This window comes from Pan troglodytes, chromosome 19, assembly GCF_028858775.2.
Source record: "Pan troglodytes isolate AG18354 chromosome 19, NHGRI_mPanTro3-v2.0_pri, whole genome shotgun sequence".
Classification (NCBI taxonomy): Eukaryota; Metazoa; Chordata; class Mammalia; order Primates; family Hominidae; genus Pan; species Pan troglodytes.
In genome coordinates, this window is record NC_072417.2 from 73332805 (window position 1) to 73351413 (window position 18609).

At 40.7% G+C, this 18609-nt stretch overlaps 1 protein-coding gene across 19 annotated transcripts in view; it reads right to left on the reverse strand.

The window, feature by feature from the left end:
- Positions 1-18609, reverse strand: part of USP32 (ubiquitin specific peptidase 32) — a 214314-nt gene that overhangs the window by 11345 nt on the left and 184360 nt on the right. For all 19 annotated transcript variants that reach the window (XM_063799084.1, XM_063799082.1, XM_063799080.1 and 16 more), the window contains 5 exons: positions 18353-18464; positions 16778-16989; positions 9639-9823; positions 4238-4324; positions 1967-2087 (listed from right to left, as the gene is read on the reverse strand). In XM_063799084.1, the coding sequence (XP_063655154.1) occupies positions 1967-2087; positions 4238-4324; positions 9639-9823; positions 16778-16989; positions 18353-18464 (717 nt within the window). The remainder of the gene's footprint in view (positions 1-1966; positions 2088-4237; positions 4325-9638; positions 9824-16777; positions 16990-18352; positions 18465-18609) is intronic.

The window sequence follows — 18609 nt, forward strand, 5'->3', positions numbered from 1 at the left end:
CTTTATTTAACCATTCCTCTAATGTGAGACAAATATAAGTTGTTAATAACTTTTTGCTATCCTAAAAAATGCTATGATGATATTTGCCTGCAAATTATGGAGTAATTACAGAGTATTCTCCCCTCAGATAAATTCCTAAAAGGGAAATCACTGGAATAAAAAATATAAAGTATATGGGCAATAATCCCAATTTAAACCACGGTATCTCTTTTGTCTACATGACTTTCTAAGCACATGCAGAAACCCTACATGTAGGGGAGCCCAGATTAGTCATATGGCCCCACTCCCTAGCAAGGCATCAATAGCCCTTCACTTCCATGGTATCCTAAGTGCATCACTGAAAGTGGAAGTAGGGTGAGATTTAACAGGTCACGTAGGCCGTTTCCTATAAGCAGGATGTCCTAAAGAGCTTTTCCGATTGCACACTGGATTTGTTAAAAAGGGGAAGAGATTTATAGAGCCAAATAATTTGTCATCATTGACAGTAATGTCTTGTCAGATTTTGTGCTGACAAAGATTTATGAATCTATCAACTAGTAAAATTTTCCCTCCTTGCTAGTGAGCATGATCTAGAACATTAGTTTCTCTTCAGCTTTCTTTAGCTTTAGCCTAGTGATCTTTCATTTGACAAGTATCCACAAATTATACTTATTTCTGGCTAGAAAGGGCTCCCAGGAGCCTTGGTGTGTGGGGCATATTTTGGGATCTAAATAAGAAACTAGGTCTAGAATTGGTAGTTTCCCCAGTCCTCCATAGCACAACAAGACAGAGAAGTCAGTTACCGTTACTAACTTATCCAAAGGGAATGCTTTAAAAAATAGTAAAGGAAATTTCCAACTATCAAGAGCCATAAAAATGCAAAAACCACTACAATTCCTCATGTGACTTAAGGAACTCCTTTGACTCTGTTGCTTTTACCTCTCTATCAGATTCTTAATGTCTTTACCATTCAAATAATATTTGGTTGATTAAAAACTGCCTGAGGCAAACATTTTTAGGTATGGAGTTAAAATTATTTCTGAAGCAACATTTTCAAAATTTAAAAATTGCTCTGGCCAGACAGCAACAATAGAAGAATGTGAAGTGCGAAGAGTGGCCACTGAGATGTGCTCTTAGGTACCCAAAATGGAAACATTTCAATCCTTTCTGTAACTTTTCTGATCACTCTGCCTATTAAAGGCAGCAGCTATAGCCCTGGGACACATTTGAACTAAGTAACTGTGGTTACCAAATGCTGCAACTTCAATAATATTTAACAGAGAGATGCTTATTGATATGTCATGGCCAGACACAGTTTTGTTTCAAGGTTCACTTATTAATATTTTTGAAATTTAATGCCTGCTATAGTTTGGACATGGTTTATTTGTCTCCATCAAAATGCATGTTGAAATCTGATTCCCAATGTGGCGTTGTTAGGAGGTGGGGCCTAGTAGGAGGTGTTTGGGTCATAGGGGTGAAACTCTTGTAAATGGTTGGTGCCATTCTTGTAGTAGTTGAGTTCTCCTTCTGAGAACTTAGTTTCCAAGAGAGCGGGCTGTTAGAAAGCGAGGATCTTCCTCCTGTTTGGTCCTCCCTCTTGCCTGTGTCTGTTCTCCTTTGATCTTCTCTGCCATGTTATGATGCAGCACAGAAGCCTTTGCCAGAAGCCAGGACCATGTCCTTGAACTTCCCAGGCTGCCGAACAGTAAGCTAAATAAACCTCTTTTCTTTACAAGTTACCAGCCTCACGTACTCTGTTATAGCAACACAAAATGGACAAAGACAATGCCCCAATACAATGAACTCCAGAAGTTGGAAAATGAAAAAGCTCAAGCAAACATGTCAATATATTAGGTGCCATAGAGGATGCCAATGAAGGTTTTTCTGGTTGTTTTTAAATTGTCTAAAACAGAAATGGCATAATAGTTACACTGGTGGAAATTTCCCATATAAAAACCACCATTTTATGGTGGCCCTAAATACTTACCCTTTCCTGGGATGTTTGATAGCGAAGGTGAAGGGCTGTGGGGTCCCAATCCACAGCGATATAGGCATTTCCAATGAAAGCTCTGTCTTCCCCACAATCAATTTTACAGCCTCTGCAAAATCTAAAAAGGGGGAAAAGATCCACAGAGGAAGAAATAATTATGAAGGAATCTAAATTTTCTTAATAAAAAATATTCTCCCTTCCTACTTTTCTGCTTTCCTCTTGGGCCTCACAATTTGTCATCGGCTTCTGACTTCAGACTCTGATAAATGTAGGGATACTTATTAATAATTAGTACAGTTTCAGGGAATCATGCTTTTCACTTTTCAAGTCTTTATTTTTACAAAGTACTTGATAACCACCTGTTAATCACAGGAAGATGTGAACTTTATGGCAAATAAATGACATGGGAATTGCCTGTTTGAGATACTACAGCACTCAAGAAATTCCAAATTCAGTTATTTAATGCTCTGAGGTAGGACAATTTATCTGGTGTAACACCTAGCTCCTTGTCTGTAAAATGGCAGATTAAATAAATGCATATAAAAGTTTACAGGGGCCGGGCATGGTGGATCATGCCTGTAATCCCAGCACTTTGGGAGGCCGAGGTGGGTGGAGCACCTGAGGTCAGGAGTTCGAGACCAGTCTGACCAACATGGTGAAACCCTGTCTCTACTAAAACTACAAAAATTAGCCAGGCATGGTGGCAGGCACCTATAATCCCAGCTACTTGGGAGGCTGAGGTGGGAGAATTGCTTGAACCTGGGAGGTGGAGGTTGTAGTGAGCCGAGGTTGCACCACTGCACTGCAGCCTGGGTGACAGAGTGAGACTCTGTTTAAAAAAAAAAAAAAAAAAATTTATAGAGTTGCAGAGGTGGGGTGGGAAATGGGGTAGGATATAATAAAGTCATGGTTCCAATGCCTACTTTATTATTATTATTATTTTTCTTGAGATGGAGCCTTGCTCTGTCGCCCAGGCTGGAGTGCAGTGGTGCGATCTGAGCTCACTGCAAGCTCCGCCTCCCGGGTTCAAGCAATTCTCCAGCCTCAGCCTTCCAAGTAGCTGGGACTACAGGTGCCCGCCACCACACCCGGCTAATTTTTTGTATTTTTAGTAGAGACGGGGTTTCACCGTGTTAGCTAGGATGGTCTCAATCTCCTGACCTCTTGATCTGCCCGCCTCTACCTCCCAAAGTGCTAGGATTACACGCGTGAGCCACCACGCCTGGCCAATGCCTACTTTAGACTCAGTTTGCTAAGTCTATTGCAGTTCTCTAAAGGCGGACTTTAGTATCATTAGGCACTTTCCCTGTTGTAACAGCAATGACCAATCAATCTCCGTAACTCTTTAAAAACCAAGAACAGATTTCCAGCAAGGTCTAGTAAAGACTATGGTCTACTGTGCTTAGAACTGGCAAACTTACTTATATTTAACGAGAGGCTTGGCGTGGTGGCTCACACCTATAATCCCAGCACTTTGGGAGGCTGAGGTGGGTGGATCACTTGAGGTCAGGAGTTTGAGACCAGCCTAACATGGCAAAACCCCATTTCTACTAAAAATACAAAAATTAGCTGGGTACAGTGGTGTGCACCTGTAGTCCCGGCTACTCGGGAGGCTGAGGCAGGAGAATTGCTTGAACCTGGGAGGCAGAGGTTGCAGTGAGCTGAGATTGAGCCACTGCACCCCAGCCTGGGCGACAGAACGAGACTCCATCTCAAAACAAAATAAAACAACACAAAAAAGGAGAGGTGAGGTTATAGAGTAATAAATGTTTATCACAAGCTATGAATTTGGTATGGACTGTAGTTTATAAAACCAGCTAAGTCTCAAAAGCAAAACTTATCTATTGACCTCAAAAGGAAGTGAAAAATATTTTTTGAGACGGAGTTTCGCTCTTGTTGCCCGGGCTGGAGTGCAGTGGCGTGACCTTGGCTCACTGGAACCGCTGCCTCCTGGGTTCAAGCGATTCTCCTGCCTCAGTCTCCCAAGTAGCTGGGATTACAGGCACGCATCACCACGCCCCGCTAATTTTTGTATTTTTAGTAGAGACGAGGTTTTACTAGGTTAGGCTGGTCTCCTGATCTCAGGTGATCCACCCACCTCGGCTTCCCAAAGTGATGGGATTACAGGCGTGAGCCACCGTGCCCAGCCACAATTCTTAAGTTTCTCATTATTCACTATTTACTTCTCAAAACTGGAAATCTTATGAAAACTGTATAATATCTAAAGCTGAAATTCTACTAAAGTAATTCTTTTGCAGGTCACTTTACCTATACCATGGGCACCAAGCACAGGAGTTCCCATCTTTCTGCACAACTCGTAGAGTGAATGGATATTGATAGCCCATACTGTCATCACTGAAACAGAAGAGAACAAAAAGAGTGTAAGAAGCATTTCTGGTTCGAGGTCCAACTCCTCTTCATCTTCTCTTGAAGTAACCCTAGGAAGGGGCATTTGCCATAGCAGTACGCTCATGTTGACAGCTCAATGTTACTTACCCTAATCCATTAGCTGCAGCCCAGTACCAAATACACTCTGGCTTCCCATCCTCTATCTGGGCTTACAGAAGGGTAGACATAAGACTGCCAGATGTCTCTAAGGGAGTCCATGTGGCCCATGAAAATTTTACAAGATAAGCTAATCATGAAATCAAATACTAATTATCCTTCAGCCTTAATTCTATCAGAGGATTTAATTCACATTAAACTAAAATAATTAGATCTTTCCATGACAAGAACACTGACACATTGCAGAAAGCTGTATATTTAGAAGTCTTCTTTAATCAGAATCGCTGATGTGGTACATGCTAAGTACTGCCTTAACTACTCAGAGTTATAAGCTACATACCATTTTTGGAGTAACTTCTTTTAACTGCCAATGATTATGTCAAGATGGCCCTGTGAATTTTCCAACTTTTAAAAAAATTTACTCATCCTTGCCCTAACAAGGAGCAATGCAACAATTTATACATATTATCAAAACATAAGCTGTACACCTTAGATGTATATACAATTCCTACTTGTCAATTATAGTTCAATAAAGCTGGGGGTGGGGGAGAAGGAAGCAATGCGAGGAATATAACATAAGAGTGGCATACTTTACAGCTCATCTGGCAACTGACAGTGGTTATTACATGGGCTATTGAAGGTAATGAAACCATGATAAAGAGTCACTGTAAGGGCAAAGGTGAGAATCACATCTGGCATAGGAGTTCCCATCTTTCTGCATAACTCGTCCAGTGAATGATCATTGATAGCCTGTACTGTCTAGTACCATGTCCAAATCAGGCCAGCAATAAGTGAGGAATCAAAAGAAAGATAACGGGATAAAACAGTCAAGTAGCACTCATAGAAAGCTGTGCAGCACTTCCCTTCTGAAAATTTCTTTTACCTTTTTGCTCTAACTGAATGAAGCCTGGCTTTCTTGAGAATCCTGCTCCCCCTGCAGACTTTTTCCATTTTTTTTTTTTTTTTTTGAGACAGGGTATCACTCTGTTGCCCAGGCTGGAGTGCAATGGCGCAATTATGGCTCACAGCAGCCTCCACCTTTCTGGGCTCAGGTGATCCTCCCACATCAGCCTCCCAAGTAGCTAGGATTACAGGCACGCAACACCATACCTGGAAAATTTTTACATTTTTTGTAAAGACAGTATTTTACCATGTTGTCCAGCCTGGTCTTAAACTCCTGGGCTCAAGTGATCCTCCTGCCTCAGCCTCCTAAAGTGCTGGGATTACAGGCGTGAGTCACCACACCCTACCCCCTGCACTTTGTATTCTCATACGTTCCAGAACCTGGAGGTAAAATAGATCTCTTCCTTACTCCTATGCCACTTGTGCATGATTTCTTCTTCCTTCCTTTTCTAAAACATTCCAGCTTCTTTGTAGCATGTGCTACTGAATTATGCTACCTGCTATTCCTCCTTGGAAGGTACATATCTTCTTTACTCACTAAAGATTGTAGCACCCAGTTCACTGTGCTTTTTCTCCACCACTTCTCCTGTTATTATTCTTGGTGACATCAACATCAATGCAATTAATATAACAGTAACTTGGTCTTCTCTTTTCCAACAATAAGTTCCTCCACCCCATATGTAAACCCTCTCCAAATGTCATATTCTAGACCTTGTGAATACAAACTTTTCTACCTCCAAAATCTCAATTCCAAGTATCCTACTTTGCAACCACCACCTCCTATCTTTTTGGGTTACTTACTTATTCAAACATCCCTATTCTAATGATTCTTTCACCCAAGAGAAACCTCCAATCACTGCCCTGAAATCCTCACTTGCCTCTTTACCCACTGTCCCTGAAAATAATCACTCTTCTCCATAGACCCTTAATTCCAGGATTTTGTCCATTTAATCTAAAATTTCAAATTTATTGACATAAACACTCAAGAAGTCGAGAACTATACAATGAACATCCCATGTATTCACTACCCAACTATAAAAGTCATCAACTCCAGGCCACTCTTATTTCATCCATAACTTTACCAAGTACCACTAGAATCAGGTGAGAGCTACCATGCCTGGCTATCTTTTTTAATGTCCAAAGGACATAACCCACTCCAATCTCTACTCCCTTATCTATACTAAAATAGCTTTCACAAAGATCACCAAAGACCATTTTATCAAATCCAGCGGGCAATTCCCAGTCCTCTGTAGCATTTGAAACAACTATCACTCCTTTCCTGAAATACTTCCTTCACTTAACTCCTGGTTTTCTTCTTACACTATGGGCTGCTCCTTCTCAATCTCACTCTCTCTCTTTTGAGACAGAGTCTTGCTCTGTCGCCCAGGCTGGAGTACAGTGGTGTGATCTCAGCTCACTGCAACTTCCACCTCCAGGGTTGAAGCAATTCTCAGGCCTCAGCCACCCAAGTAGCTGGGATTACAGGCACGTACCACCATGCCCGGCTAATTTTTGCATTTTTAGTAGAGACGGGGTTTTGCCATGTTGGGCAGGTTGGTCTTGAACTCCTGGCCTCAAGTGATTCTCCCACCTCGGCCTCCCGAAGTGCTGGGACTACAGGCATGAGCCACTGCACCCAGCCTCGATCTCTTTTGATGCTTCATTTTCCCTTTTCAATCTCTAAATGTCGGAATGCATATGAACTCAGTTCAGAGTTCATGTATAGATCATGGGAATCTTCTCTATTTAACTCTCACTCTCTAAATGTTAATCATCTGGTCTCAGGGCTTTAAATACACCTTTTTGTTGATGACATCTGTATCTCCAGCAGAGGACATTCAAGTGAATTTCCCACTTGAATATATAATAGACTTCTTGAATTTAACTTGATTCCTGTCTTTTCTTGCCAAAATCTGCTCCTTCTCCAGTTTTCCTTTTTCCATTAAATGGTACCACCATTCACAAACAATTGTTCAGGGTAAAAAGCCAGCCTGGGCCGGGTGCAGCGGCTCACGCCTGTAATCCAACCACTTTGGGAGGCTGAGGTGGGATCATGAGGTTAGGAGATCGAGACCATCCTGGCCAACATGGTGAAACCCTGTCTCTACTAAAAATACAAAAATTAGCTGAGTGTGGTGGCATGCACCTGTACTCCCAGCTACTTGGGAGGCTGAGGCAGAGAATTGCTTGAACCTGGGAGGCAGAGGTGCAGTGAGCTGAGATCATGCCACTGCACTCCAGCCTGGTGACAGAGCAAGATTCTATCCCCCCGCCAAAAAAAAAAAAAAAAAAAAAGAAGTCAGCCTGGATTCCTCTTTCCCTATACTCCACATCCAATTCATTAGCAAGTCCTGGGAAAAGCCCTCGTCTAGAAGCTCTTTAATTCAATTACTTCACTTCAAATTTAATCTTGTCCAACTTTCATCTTTACTAAACACAACATTCATTAACTAAACTGCTTATCTATTATTTGCAGTTTTCCTTTAGGATTTATTTAAATCTTAAAATAAATACTTTAAACAATTATTTATTTAAATAACTTATTTTGGCCGGGCACGATGGCTCATGCCTGTAATCCCAGCACTTTGCGAGGCTGAGGCAGGCAGATCACTTGAGGTCAGGAGTTTGAGACCAGCCTGGCCAACATGGTGAAACCCTGTCTGTACTAAAAATACAAAAATTAGCCAGGCATGGTGGCGGGCACCTGTAATCCCAGCTACTCAGGAGGCTGAGGCAGGAGAATCGCTTGAACCCAGGAGGTGGAGGTTGCGTTGAGCCGAGATCGCACCACTGCACTCCAGCCTGGGTGACAGAGCGAGACTCTGTGTCAAAAAAATACAAAATAAAAATAAATAAATAACTTATTTAAGTAAAGATTTATTTAAATCTTTAAATTTAAATCTGGCCAGGTGTGGTGGCTCACACCTGTAATACCAGTACTTTGAGAGGCCGAGGTAGGTGGATTACTTGAGGCCAGGAGTTCGAGACCAGCCTGGCCAACATGCTGAAACCCTGTCTCTACTAAAAATACAAAAATTAGCTGGGTGTAGTTACGAGCATCTGTAATCCCAGCTACTCAGGTGTCTGAGGCATGAGAATCACTTGAACCTGGAGGTGGAGTTTGCAGTGAACAAAAATCACACCACTGTACTCCAGCCTGGGTGACAAATTAAGAATCTGTCTCAAAAAAAAAAGATGTATTTATCCTAAGCCCTACCCTAATCATCAAAAGACCCCATATCATAACAAATAAGTAAAGAACTTTTTTTAGTTACCATAAAACAGAACTCTCATTTGTACCATGATGGCAAGAAAATGATCTACAGGCCGGGTGTGGTGGCTCACGCCTGTAATCCCAGCACTTTGGGAGGCTGAGGCAGGTGGATCACCTGAGGTTGGAAGTTTGAGAACAGCCTGACCAACATGAAGAAACCCCATCTCTACCAAAAAAGCAAAATTAGCCAGGCATGGTGGTGCATGCCTGTAATCCCAGCTACTCGGGAGGCTGAGGCAGGAGATTTGTTTGAACCCAGGAGGTGGAGGCTGCAGTAAGCCAGGATCGTGCCATTGCACTCCAATCCGGGCAATAAGAGCAAAACTCTGCTGTAAAGGGAAAAAAAGAAAAGAAAAGAAAATGATCTACAATTTGATTGAGATAAAAATAAGACATCATCAAAATCCCAAAAATTATTCAGAGTAAATGCATTTACTAATCAAATAGAACAGTGGTAGGAAAAAGGGAAAGAAAACAGAAAATGTTAATTATATTTATCTAGATTTATGAAATTACTTCACGTTAAAATGACATGGTAAGGGAAAAAGAAAAAAGAATGACATGGTATGGAAATAATCCAACAGAATTATTTTTTGTATCATGAGACTTTTCAGAGTTCACGTATGCAATCACTCTCATTCTGAATTTCAGAGGACTGAGATTATACATATTTCCTGGTGAATTCATACTCTCTACTTTTGCAACACAGAAGACAGGATATTACTTGAAGCATTAGCAGGATGAATCCAGGTAAAAGATTAGAGAATGGAAGGATTATTTGACACTAGAATGTTTGGCAAAAGGAAGCTATATCGTCTCTCCTACTCCAAATATCAAACCAAATGGTTGAATTGTATGCTGTCTGAGTGGTTCTTCCAAGAGTGGTTAACTTGACATAGGCTGGGTCCTATCAGTCATGTAGAATTCATATAGATTATTTTTCTAGAGTTTGGAAACCACAGGTTTAGATGGATCCCCTGAACTCACCAATCCTGGGCATGATTACTAGCTTCCTGAGGTGGGAGTGGGCTCGCTAACCGGGATACTTGAATCCAAACCGCATCATATAGGTCTTTCTTCCGGGTATGCACAGTACATGGAACAATCAATGGCATTCCAAAGAGGCTGGGGCGATTCTTCTGAGATGACAGGAAATACAGTTCTGTCCTCATCTGTATGTACAAACAAGAGAATAGAGAGTTCAGAAGACAGGCCTCTGATTCCTCCCTTTAGTTCTTCTAAATGCCTGCCAATGACAGGCACTATCACCATTTCAAATCAGTCACTATCACATTCTTCTCTGTATTTATAAAACCATCTTTATTGACACAAAGAGAACGGTTACAGTGGAGTCATTAAAAGGGCTGAGGTATTGCCAGTTTTAGAGTTGTTGCCTATTCTATCAAATTTGGGTTTCAGCAATTAATATATTCAAACCACAGTTTTCTCTGATAAACATTTCTCACATATACTGAATCACATGTAAAAACTAGTAATAGCTTCATAGCTAAGGGCTTTTAAACAATTAAGACTCTTTCTTTCTCCAGAAAATATGCCAGTAAGCTGGGTGTGGTGGCTCACGCCTGTAATCCCAGCACTTTGGAAGGCTGAGGCAAGAGGATCCCTTGAGCCCAGGAGTTTGAGATCAGAATGGGCAATGTAGGGAGACCCTATCTCTATAAAGAAATAAATACAATTAGCTGAGCATGGTGGCATGTGTCTGTAGTCCCAGCTATACAGGAGGCTGAGGTGGGAGGATTGCCTGAGTCTGGCAAGTTGAGGGTACAGTGAGCTGTGATCGTGCCACTACACTCCAGCCTGGAAGGTAGAGTGAGACCTGTCTCAAAAAAAAAAAAAAAAAAGAAATGAAAAGATGCCAGTGGAAAAAAAAAAAAAAAGACTCTCTCAACTATAGTTTTCTAGGGATAAGCTGTTGATAGTGGTTGTTGGAGTGGCAATTTCCAAAGTTTTGGAGATTTGTGAAACCTAGTAATTCTATTTTATAACAAGCTTATCCACCTTCCTAAAAGCAGTTAAGTGATGTTAATCTTTTTTGTTTGTTTGTTTTTTAAATACAGGATAGGATAAAAGTAAGGTAAAATTTTTAAAATTTGCTTTGAGTACGTTAAAGAGATATTTACGATATTCCTTAATATAGAGATACTGCACAGAATTATCCTGGAAATGGCTGTTAAGTAAACATTTAGTATAATGGAATGGTTGGTGGGAGTTCAAGGTTATCCAAAGCTGCTGAACCTTTGAACATTTAATTCCCTAAGAAGTTTGGTATTTATTGAGTAGTTAGAAAAGCTAAATCAACAACTTATCAACTCATTAGGGGTTAAGTTAGCTAGTTTCTAAGTAAAAAGACCCGTCTTTATTCAGATTATTAAGCATTTTATTTTGCCATTTTCATTTACGCTTAAATACATAATTTTAAGCCTCTATTTCATATGTTACTATTATTATAAGATCCAGAGAAATCCAGACAGAGTTCAGTACAAATATTTTATAAAATTTTAAAACGTAGCTAAACCCACACAATTTTCATCCTCTCATTAAGGAACTTCTCCTAGTGCCCTAGGGCCCATACTTTCTCAGTTACTACTGAGATAAATTCTACTCCCAGTTATTAACATGGTTAGAAACTTCAAGCCAGGGCCAGGTGCAGTGGCTCATGCCTGTAATCCCAGCACTTCAGGAGGCCGAGGCGGGCGGATCATGAGGTCAGTTGTTCGAGACCAGCCTGGCCAATATGGTGAAACCCTGTCTCTACTAAAAACACAAAAATTATCTGGGCATGGTGGCAGGCACCTGTAGTCCCAGCTACTCGGGAGGCTGAGGCAGGAGAATCACTTGAACCCAGGAGGCAGAGAGTACAGTGAGCCGAGATCATGCCATTGCACTCCAGCCTGGGCGACAACAGCAAGACTCTGTCTCAACCAAAAAAAAAAGAAAGAAATTTTAAGCCAAGGGCTACTAATGCAGAGAAAAATAAAAATCAGAGGTAAAAGGGTACATTTCTGGCTGGATGTGGTGGCTCACACCTGTAATTCCAGCACTGTGGGAGGCCAAGGTGGGTGGATCACCTGAGGTCGGGAGTTCGAGACAGCCTGACCAACATAGAGAAACTCTGTCTCTACTAAAAATACAAAATTAGCCAGGCGTGGTGCCGCATGCCTGTAATCCCAGCTACTCAGGAGGCTGAGGCAGGAGAATCACTTGAACACAGGAGGCGGAGGTTGCAGTGAGTTGAGGTCCTGCCACTGCACTCCAGCCTGGGCAACAAGAGTGAAACTCCATTGCAAAAAAAAAAAAAAAAAAAGTACATTTCAAATAATTATCACAAAGCAACTAGCTTTCCATTATCACTGAGTTTAAGAAACAGAATATAGCGAGCACTCAAAAGCCTCCCATTTGCTTCCTCCAAATCACAAATTCTCCCTTCCTCACAAAGGTAACTATTATTCTAAATGTTACAGTAATCACTTTCTTGCTTTTCTTTACAGTTTTATATCCTATGCACAAGTAAATAAACACTAGATTTCATTTTCCCTGTTTTAAAAGTTTTTATATTTATAAATAGAATTACTTAATTCATTTTTGTTTGTTTGTTTTTTGAAACAGGGTCTAGCTCTGTCATCCAGGCTGGAGCGTAGTGGTGTGATCTCAGCTCGCTGCAACCTCCACCTTCTGGGCTTGAGAGATTCTCTTGCCTCAGCCTCCCGAGTAGCTGGGACTACAGGTGTGTGGCACCACGCTGGCTAATTTCTGTATTTTCTGTAGAGATGGGGTTTCACCATGTTGCCCAGGCTGGTCTTAAACTCCTGGGCTCAAGCAATCGGCCCACCTCAGCCTCCCAAAATGCTGAGATTACAGGTGTGAGCCACCGTGCCTAGCCTAATTCTTTTGTGTTTGGCTTCTTTCCATCAACATTAGGTTTACGAGATTCATTTATACTCGATATAACTACAAATCCATTCATTTTCATTCCTGTATAATGTTCCATTATCTTAATATATCTCAACTTCCCAATCCCTTCTACAACTAATGGACATGCAATGTTTTCATTTTGGGGCTACTATAGATAATGGTGCTACGAATATTCTTGTACATATCTCCTAGTACACATATCTCTTGGGTGGATACCTACAGGTAGAACTGCTTATCTTTAACTAGAAAATTGTATTCCAAAGTAGTTGTTTATATTATTTAATTTATAATTAAAATTATTTATAATTAAATATAAAGTTAATTTATATTCTCATCAGCATGGTATGAGAGTTCCTGTTGCTCTACTTAGCAACCCTGTCAGTCTGTTTAATTTTACCTGTTCAGGTGAGTGCACTGATATCATAATATTGTTTTAATTTACATTTCACTGATTACTAGTGTCGTTGATCACTTTTTTTTTTTTTTTTTGAGACGGAGTCTCGCTCTGTTGCCCAGGCTGGAATGCAATGGCATAATCTCGGCCCATTGCAACCTCTGCCTCTGGGGTTCAAGTGATTCTCCTGCCTCAGCCTCCCGAGTAGCTGGGACTACATGTGCCCACCATCACGCCCAGTTAATTTTTGTATTTTTAGTAGAGATGGAGTTTCACCATATTGGCCAGGCTGGTCTTGAACTCCTGACCTTGTGATCCATCCATCTCGGCCTCTCAAAGTGCTGGGATTATAGGCGTGAGCCACCGCACCCAGCCAAGTTATCAATTTTAATGAAGTCCAATTTAATCTTTTCTTTTATATGAGTAGTGTCAGGAATGTATTTACCAGTGTTATCTTCCAAGGGCTGTTTCATTGTTTTGCTTTCAAATTTAGCTCTATAGAACACCTGGAATTGTGGTGAAAGGTAGGTGCCAAGTTTCATATGGATATCTAATTGTCCCAGCACCACTTGCTGAGAAAACTGTCTTTCTCTCACCACTCTGCAATGTTATCTTTGTTATAAATCAGGTGTTCATACATTTGTGAACTGGTTTCTGGGCTCTCTATTCTATCCCAATGGTCTACTTGTCTTTTCTTGTACCAATATGACATTATTTTAAATATCATATCTTTGTGAAATAAATCTTGATATCTGGATGATATCCAATCTTGATGATATCCTCATATCTTATTCTTCTTCAAGAGTATCTTGGTTATTCCTGGTGCTTTGTATTTCCACATATGAGAATCGGCTTATCAAATCACACACCACACACACACACACACACACACACACGCAGACTTTGCATTTTTATTGGGATTGTGCATTAAGTCATCTGTAGATTAGTTTGTAGAGAACTGATATCTTAAAATATTGAGTCTTCTAATCCATGAACATGGTTTATTCCTTCCAATATTTCAGTCTTCTTTAATTTCTATCAATATTTTATTTTCTATATAGATGTCTTATGTGTCATTTTTAAAGTTTATTCCTAGGTACTTAATTTTTTCTCAGCATTTAATTTTTTTGATACTAAGATAAATAATATCTGTAGTTGAGTTGAATGGTGGCCTCTAAAACAGTATATCCATATATTCATGTTCTAACCCCTGGAACCAGTAAATGTGACCTAATTTGGTAAAAGGATGTTTGTACATGTAATTAAGTTGAGGATGTCAAGATGAGATCATCCTGGATTATCTGGGTGGGCCCTAAATTCAATAAGTATCCTTATCAGAGAAAGACAGAGAGAAGGAGAAGGCTATATGAAGAGGCAGGGATTGCAGTTATGCAGTCACAAGCCAAAGAATGCCTGGAGCCACCAGACTTCTGGCCTCCAGAAGGTGAAAGAATAAATTTCTGGGCCGGGTGCAGTGGCTCATACCTGTAAACCCAGCACTTTGGGAGGCCGAGGCAGGCAGATCATGAGGTCAGATCAAGACCATCCTGGCCAACATGGTGAAACCCCATCTCTACTAAAAATACAAAAATTAGCCAGGCATGGTGGCGTGCACCTGTAGTATCAGCTACTTGGGAGGCTGAGGCAGGAGAATTGCTTGAACCCAGGAGGTGGAGGCTGCAGTGAGTGGAGATCACGCCACTGCACTCCAGCCTGGGCGACAGAGTGAGACTGTCAAAAAAAAAAAAAAAAAAAAAAAAAAAAAAAAAAGAATATATTTCTGTTGTTTAAAGCCACCAAATTTGTGGTAATTTGTTATAACAGTCCTAAGAAACCAATACAGTACCTTTATTACAATTTCATTTTCTCTTGTTGCTGCTATACAATCAATTTACTTGATCTAGAAGCCCTGCTTTCCTTTATTTTATTTATTTATTTATTTAAGACGGAGTTTTGCTCGTCGCCCAGGCTGGAGTGCAATGGCACGATCTCGGCTCACTGCAACCTCCGCCTCCCAGGTTCAAGCGATTCTCCTGCCTCAGCCTCCTGAGTAGCTAGGACTACCGGCGTGTGCCACCATGCCTGGCTGATTGTTGTATTTTTAATAGAGACGGGGTTTCACCATCTTGGCCAGGCTGGTCTCGAACTCCTGACCTCATGATCCACCCGCTTCGGCCTCCCAAAGTGCTGGGATTACAGGCATGAGCCACTGTGCCCGGCCTTTCCTTTACTTTATAAAATTAAGACACTAAAGTCCAAAGAGCTCAATCAGCTATCTAGTGGCAGAATTAGAACGAAAACATAGGTTGCTAAATTCCTAGTTCAGTGCCCTTTCTACTCTACCAAGTTGCCACTATACCCGAAGACTACCTCTTTAACAATTATCCACTGACCACAGTTTTCAAACCTTCCTTTTTCTTTTTTACCAAAGAGTCAACCTTTAATGCAATAGTTATATATTAGACTGTCAAGAGAGGAATTACGCACAACTTGATTTTCCTCAAGAACATTCTTGTATCCTCTAAGAAAAAAAACAAAACAAAACAAAAAAACCAACCCCAAAACAAAAAACTTTTCCGAAGCCATCCGCATTTATGTGGCAGTGAAGATATACATACCTACACAAACACACAGGAAACATAAATTTTGTGTGTGTTGGTTTTTGTTTTTTTCTAATTTTTTTAGAGACAAGGTCTCACTTATTGCCCAGGTTGGAGTGGAGTGGTTATTTACAGGTGTGAGCATCATAGCATATTATAGCTTCAAAATCCTGTCCTCAAGGGATCCTCCTAAACATGTCTGGCTTAGGAGATACTTTTTTTTTTTTTTTTTTTTTTTTGAGACAAAGTCTCACTTTATCACCCAGGCTGGAGTGCTGTGGCGCAATCTTCGCTCACTGCAACCTCTGCCTCCTGGGTTCAAGCAATTCTCCTGCCTCAGCATCTCGAGTAGCTGAAACTACAGGCGCATGCCACCATGCCCAGCTAATTTTTTTATTTTTAGCAGAGATGGGGTTTCACCACATTGGCCAGGCTGTTCTCAAACTCCTGACTTCAGGTGATCCCCCTGCTTCAGCCTCCCAAAGTGCTGGGAGTACAGGTGTGAGCACCTGGCCATTTTCTTTCTTTCTTTCTTTTCTTTTTCAGACAGGGTCTTGCCCAGCCTGGAATGTGTGGGGCAAGCAAGCATGGCTCACTGCAGCTTTGACCTCCTAGTCTCAAGTGATCCTCCTGCCTCAGCCTCCAGAGTAGTTGAGACTATAGGCACACACCATCATGGCTGCTTAGTTAAAAAAAAAAAAAGTCTTTTTTTTTTTTTTTTTTGGAAGAGACGAGGTCTCACTATGTAGCCCAGGCTAGCCTTGAACTCCTGAGCTAAGGTGATCCTCCTGCTTCAGCCTCCCAAAGTGTTGGGATTACAGGTGTGAGCCACTGCACCCGGCCAGGAGACACAAATTTCTAAAGAAAGTAGTACTCAGATGCACTGACTATCCTGTTGCCTCTTAATATACGGATAAGGAATGTCATTTCATACATTAGCCACCATGAGTAATACTAAATCCTGGCTCTGATCACTTATATTAGCATATATAATACATTGAAAATGCATTCACAGCAACAGATTTTGAGGACAGGATAAAAAAGTAAAAAAAAATAAAATTTGTAAAATTATTAAATTTTAAAAAATTAAAGAAAAGAAGAGAAGAAAATGCATTCAATGATGTTGCAAAGACAGAAAATGACTATTTCACAAATGACACTAGCAAGACTGGCAGTGAGTTGCCTAACATTTAACTAACCATTTTTCGGTGGACTGCAATGATGTAACCTGTAAAGGGGCTGTCAGGAAGAGATGGCATGTGACCATTAACCATTCCATTTGTGAAGTTCTTCTCAGTTCCACATGGCACAACAGTGTTTGGCATTCCATTGGGGATGAATATTGGTCGGGGTAGGTCCCCATTGGTAGTTAGGGTGAACATTCCATTTGTAGATGGCGAAGAGGAGAAATCTACAAATTCAAAGATAAGTACAGCATCATAAGCTTGTGGTATTTTCATCTTTGCTCTTTTCTCAAGTATCCTGAGGACCAGAGACAGTGTAGTCTCTTAACACAGGGCAGGGAGAAATCACAGTATAAATAATTCTAGATTTATTGGAAGATTTTAATTTTCCAGTTTTACTTCCCTAACTCACACTTTTGGCCAAATGAAAAGGAAAGAGTAACTGCTGGAAACTATTAAGCAGAATTTTTGCAGAAACCTGTATCAGCACAATGTTGTAGCACACAAACAGTTCTACCACTTGTTTTCTTTTCCTTCTCTTCGCCTTTGAAGACACTGTCCAATACAGTAACCTCTACCCAGATGTTGCATTTAAAATTTAAATTAGGCTGGATGAGGCAGCTCACATTTGTAATCCTAGCACTTTGGGAGGCTGAGGTAGCAGATCCCTTGAACCCAGGAGCTAGTGACCAGCCTAGGCAACATGGTGAAAACCCATCTCTACAAAAGATACACCATAGCTGGGCATGGTGGTACACGTTTGTAGTCCCAGCTACTTGGGAAGCTGAGGTGGGAGGATTGCTTCAGCCCATAAGGCAGAGGCTGCAGTGAGCCAAGATGATGCCACTGCACTCCAGGCTGGGTGACAGAGTGAGACCGTTTCTCAAAATAAATAAATTAAATTAAATAAAAATTAAAAATGCATTATTCTCACTCACACTAGCCACATCTCGAGCGCTTAACAGTCCACGTGACTGGTGGATACTGTATTGGATGGCAAAGATCACAGAAGTTTCCACCACTGCAGAATTCTATTGGACAGTGATGCTCTAAACTAAAACTAAAATTAGAACATCCACCAACTCACCGTCAGGACTATCTACCTACTACACATCAATGAGGGGAGCCTCATAAAGCCCTTTATAGTTGGGGAATTAGCCTAATTAACCTAATTGTAGGTAATATAAGGAATAGACAAAGCATACTAGTGGCTAAAAGGACTCAGTGAGTGACCACATTAAATTACATATAATATTGGATTTCTTTCTAGCTATATCTATTGTTTATATTTTCTGGTAGTATGTTCCTCTCATACTAGCTGTTGCCATGTTAGTATTAGGTAAAAGTTCAAAGAGATCTGAATTCCAAGAGTATATTAGCTAACGACTACCTATCTAACTGAAGTCACTTGGGTTCTCTAAATTTTAGGTTTCTCGTCGAAAAAATATGGAATAATCAGTAAGGTTTCCCTTGGGTTCCAAAATTCTTCTGCTATAATATCCTCAGCATGAACAAATATAAAAAAGATGACAACTCTTAGACAAATATTTAAAGGAGCAATCATGAGAAGGAGTTCTAGTTCTATCTTACCTGTCTGTGTTGGACTAGAAGCTGAAATTGGAGACACAGGGACAGGAATTTCAAATGCACACAAAAATCCACTCACTGAGAGTCGTACTTTTTGGTTGTCCTGAGGAAAGTTCTACAGAAACAGCAGCAAGATGAGAAGGGGGAGATGTTTCAGATAAAATGGAAAAGTTCTCTCTCTAACATATTTCAAAAGAATGTCTTAGGCGCTTTCATCCGTAAAACCAACGAGATGATTGAATAATTTTTCAACTACATAA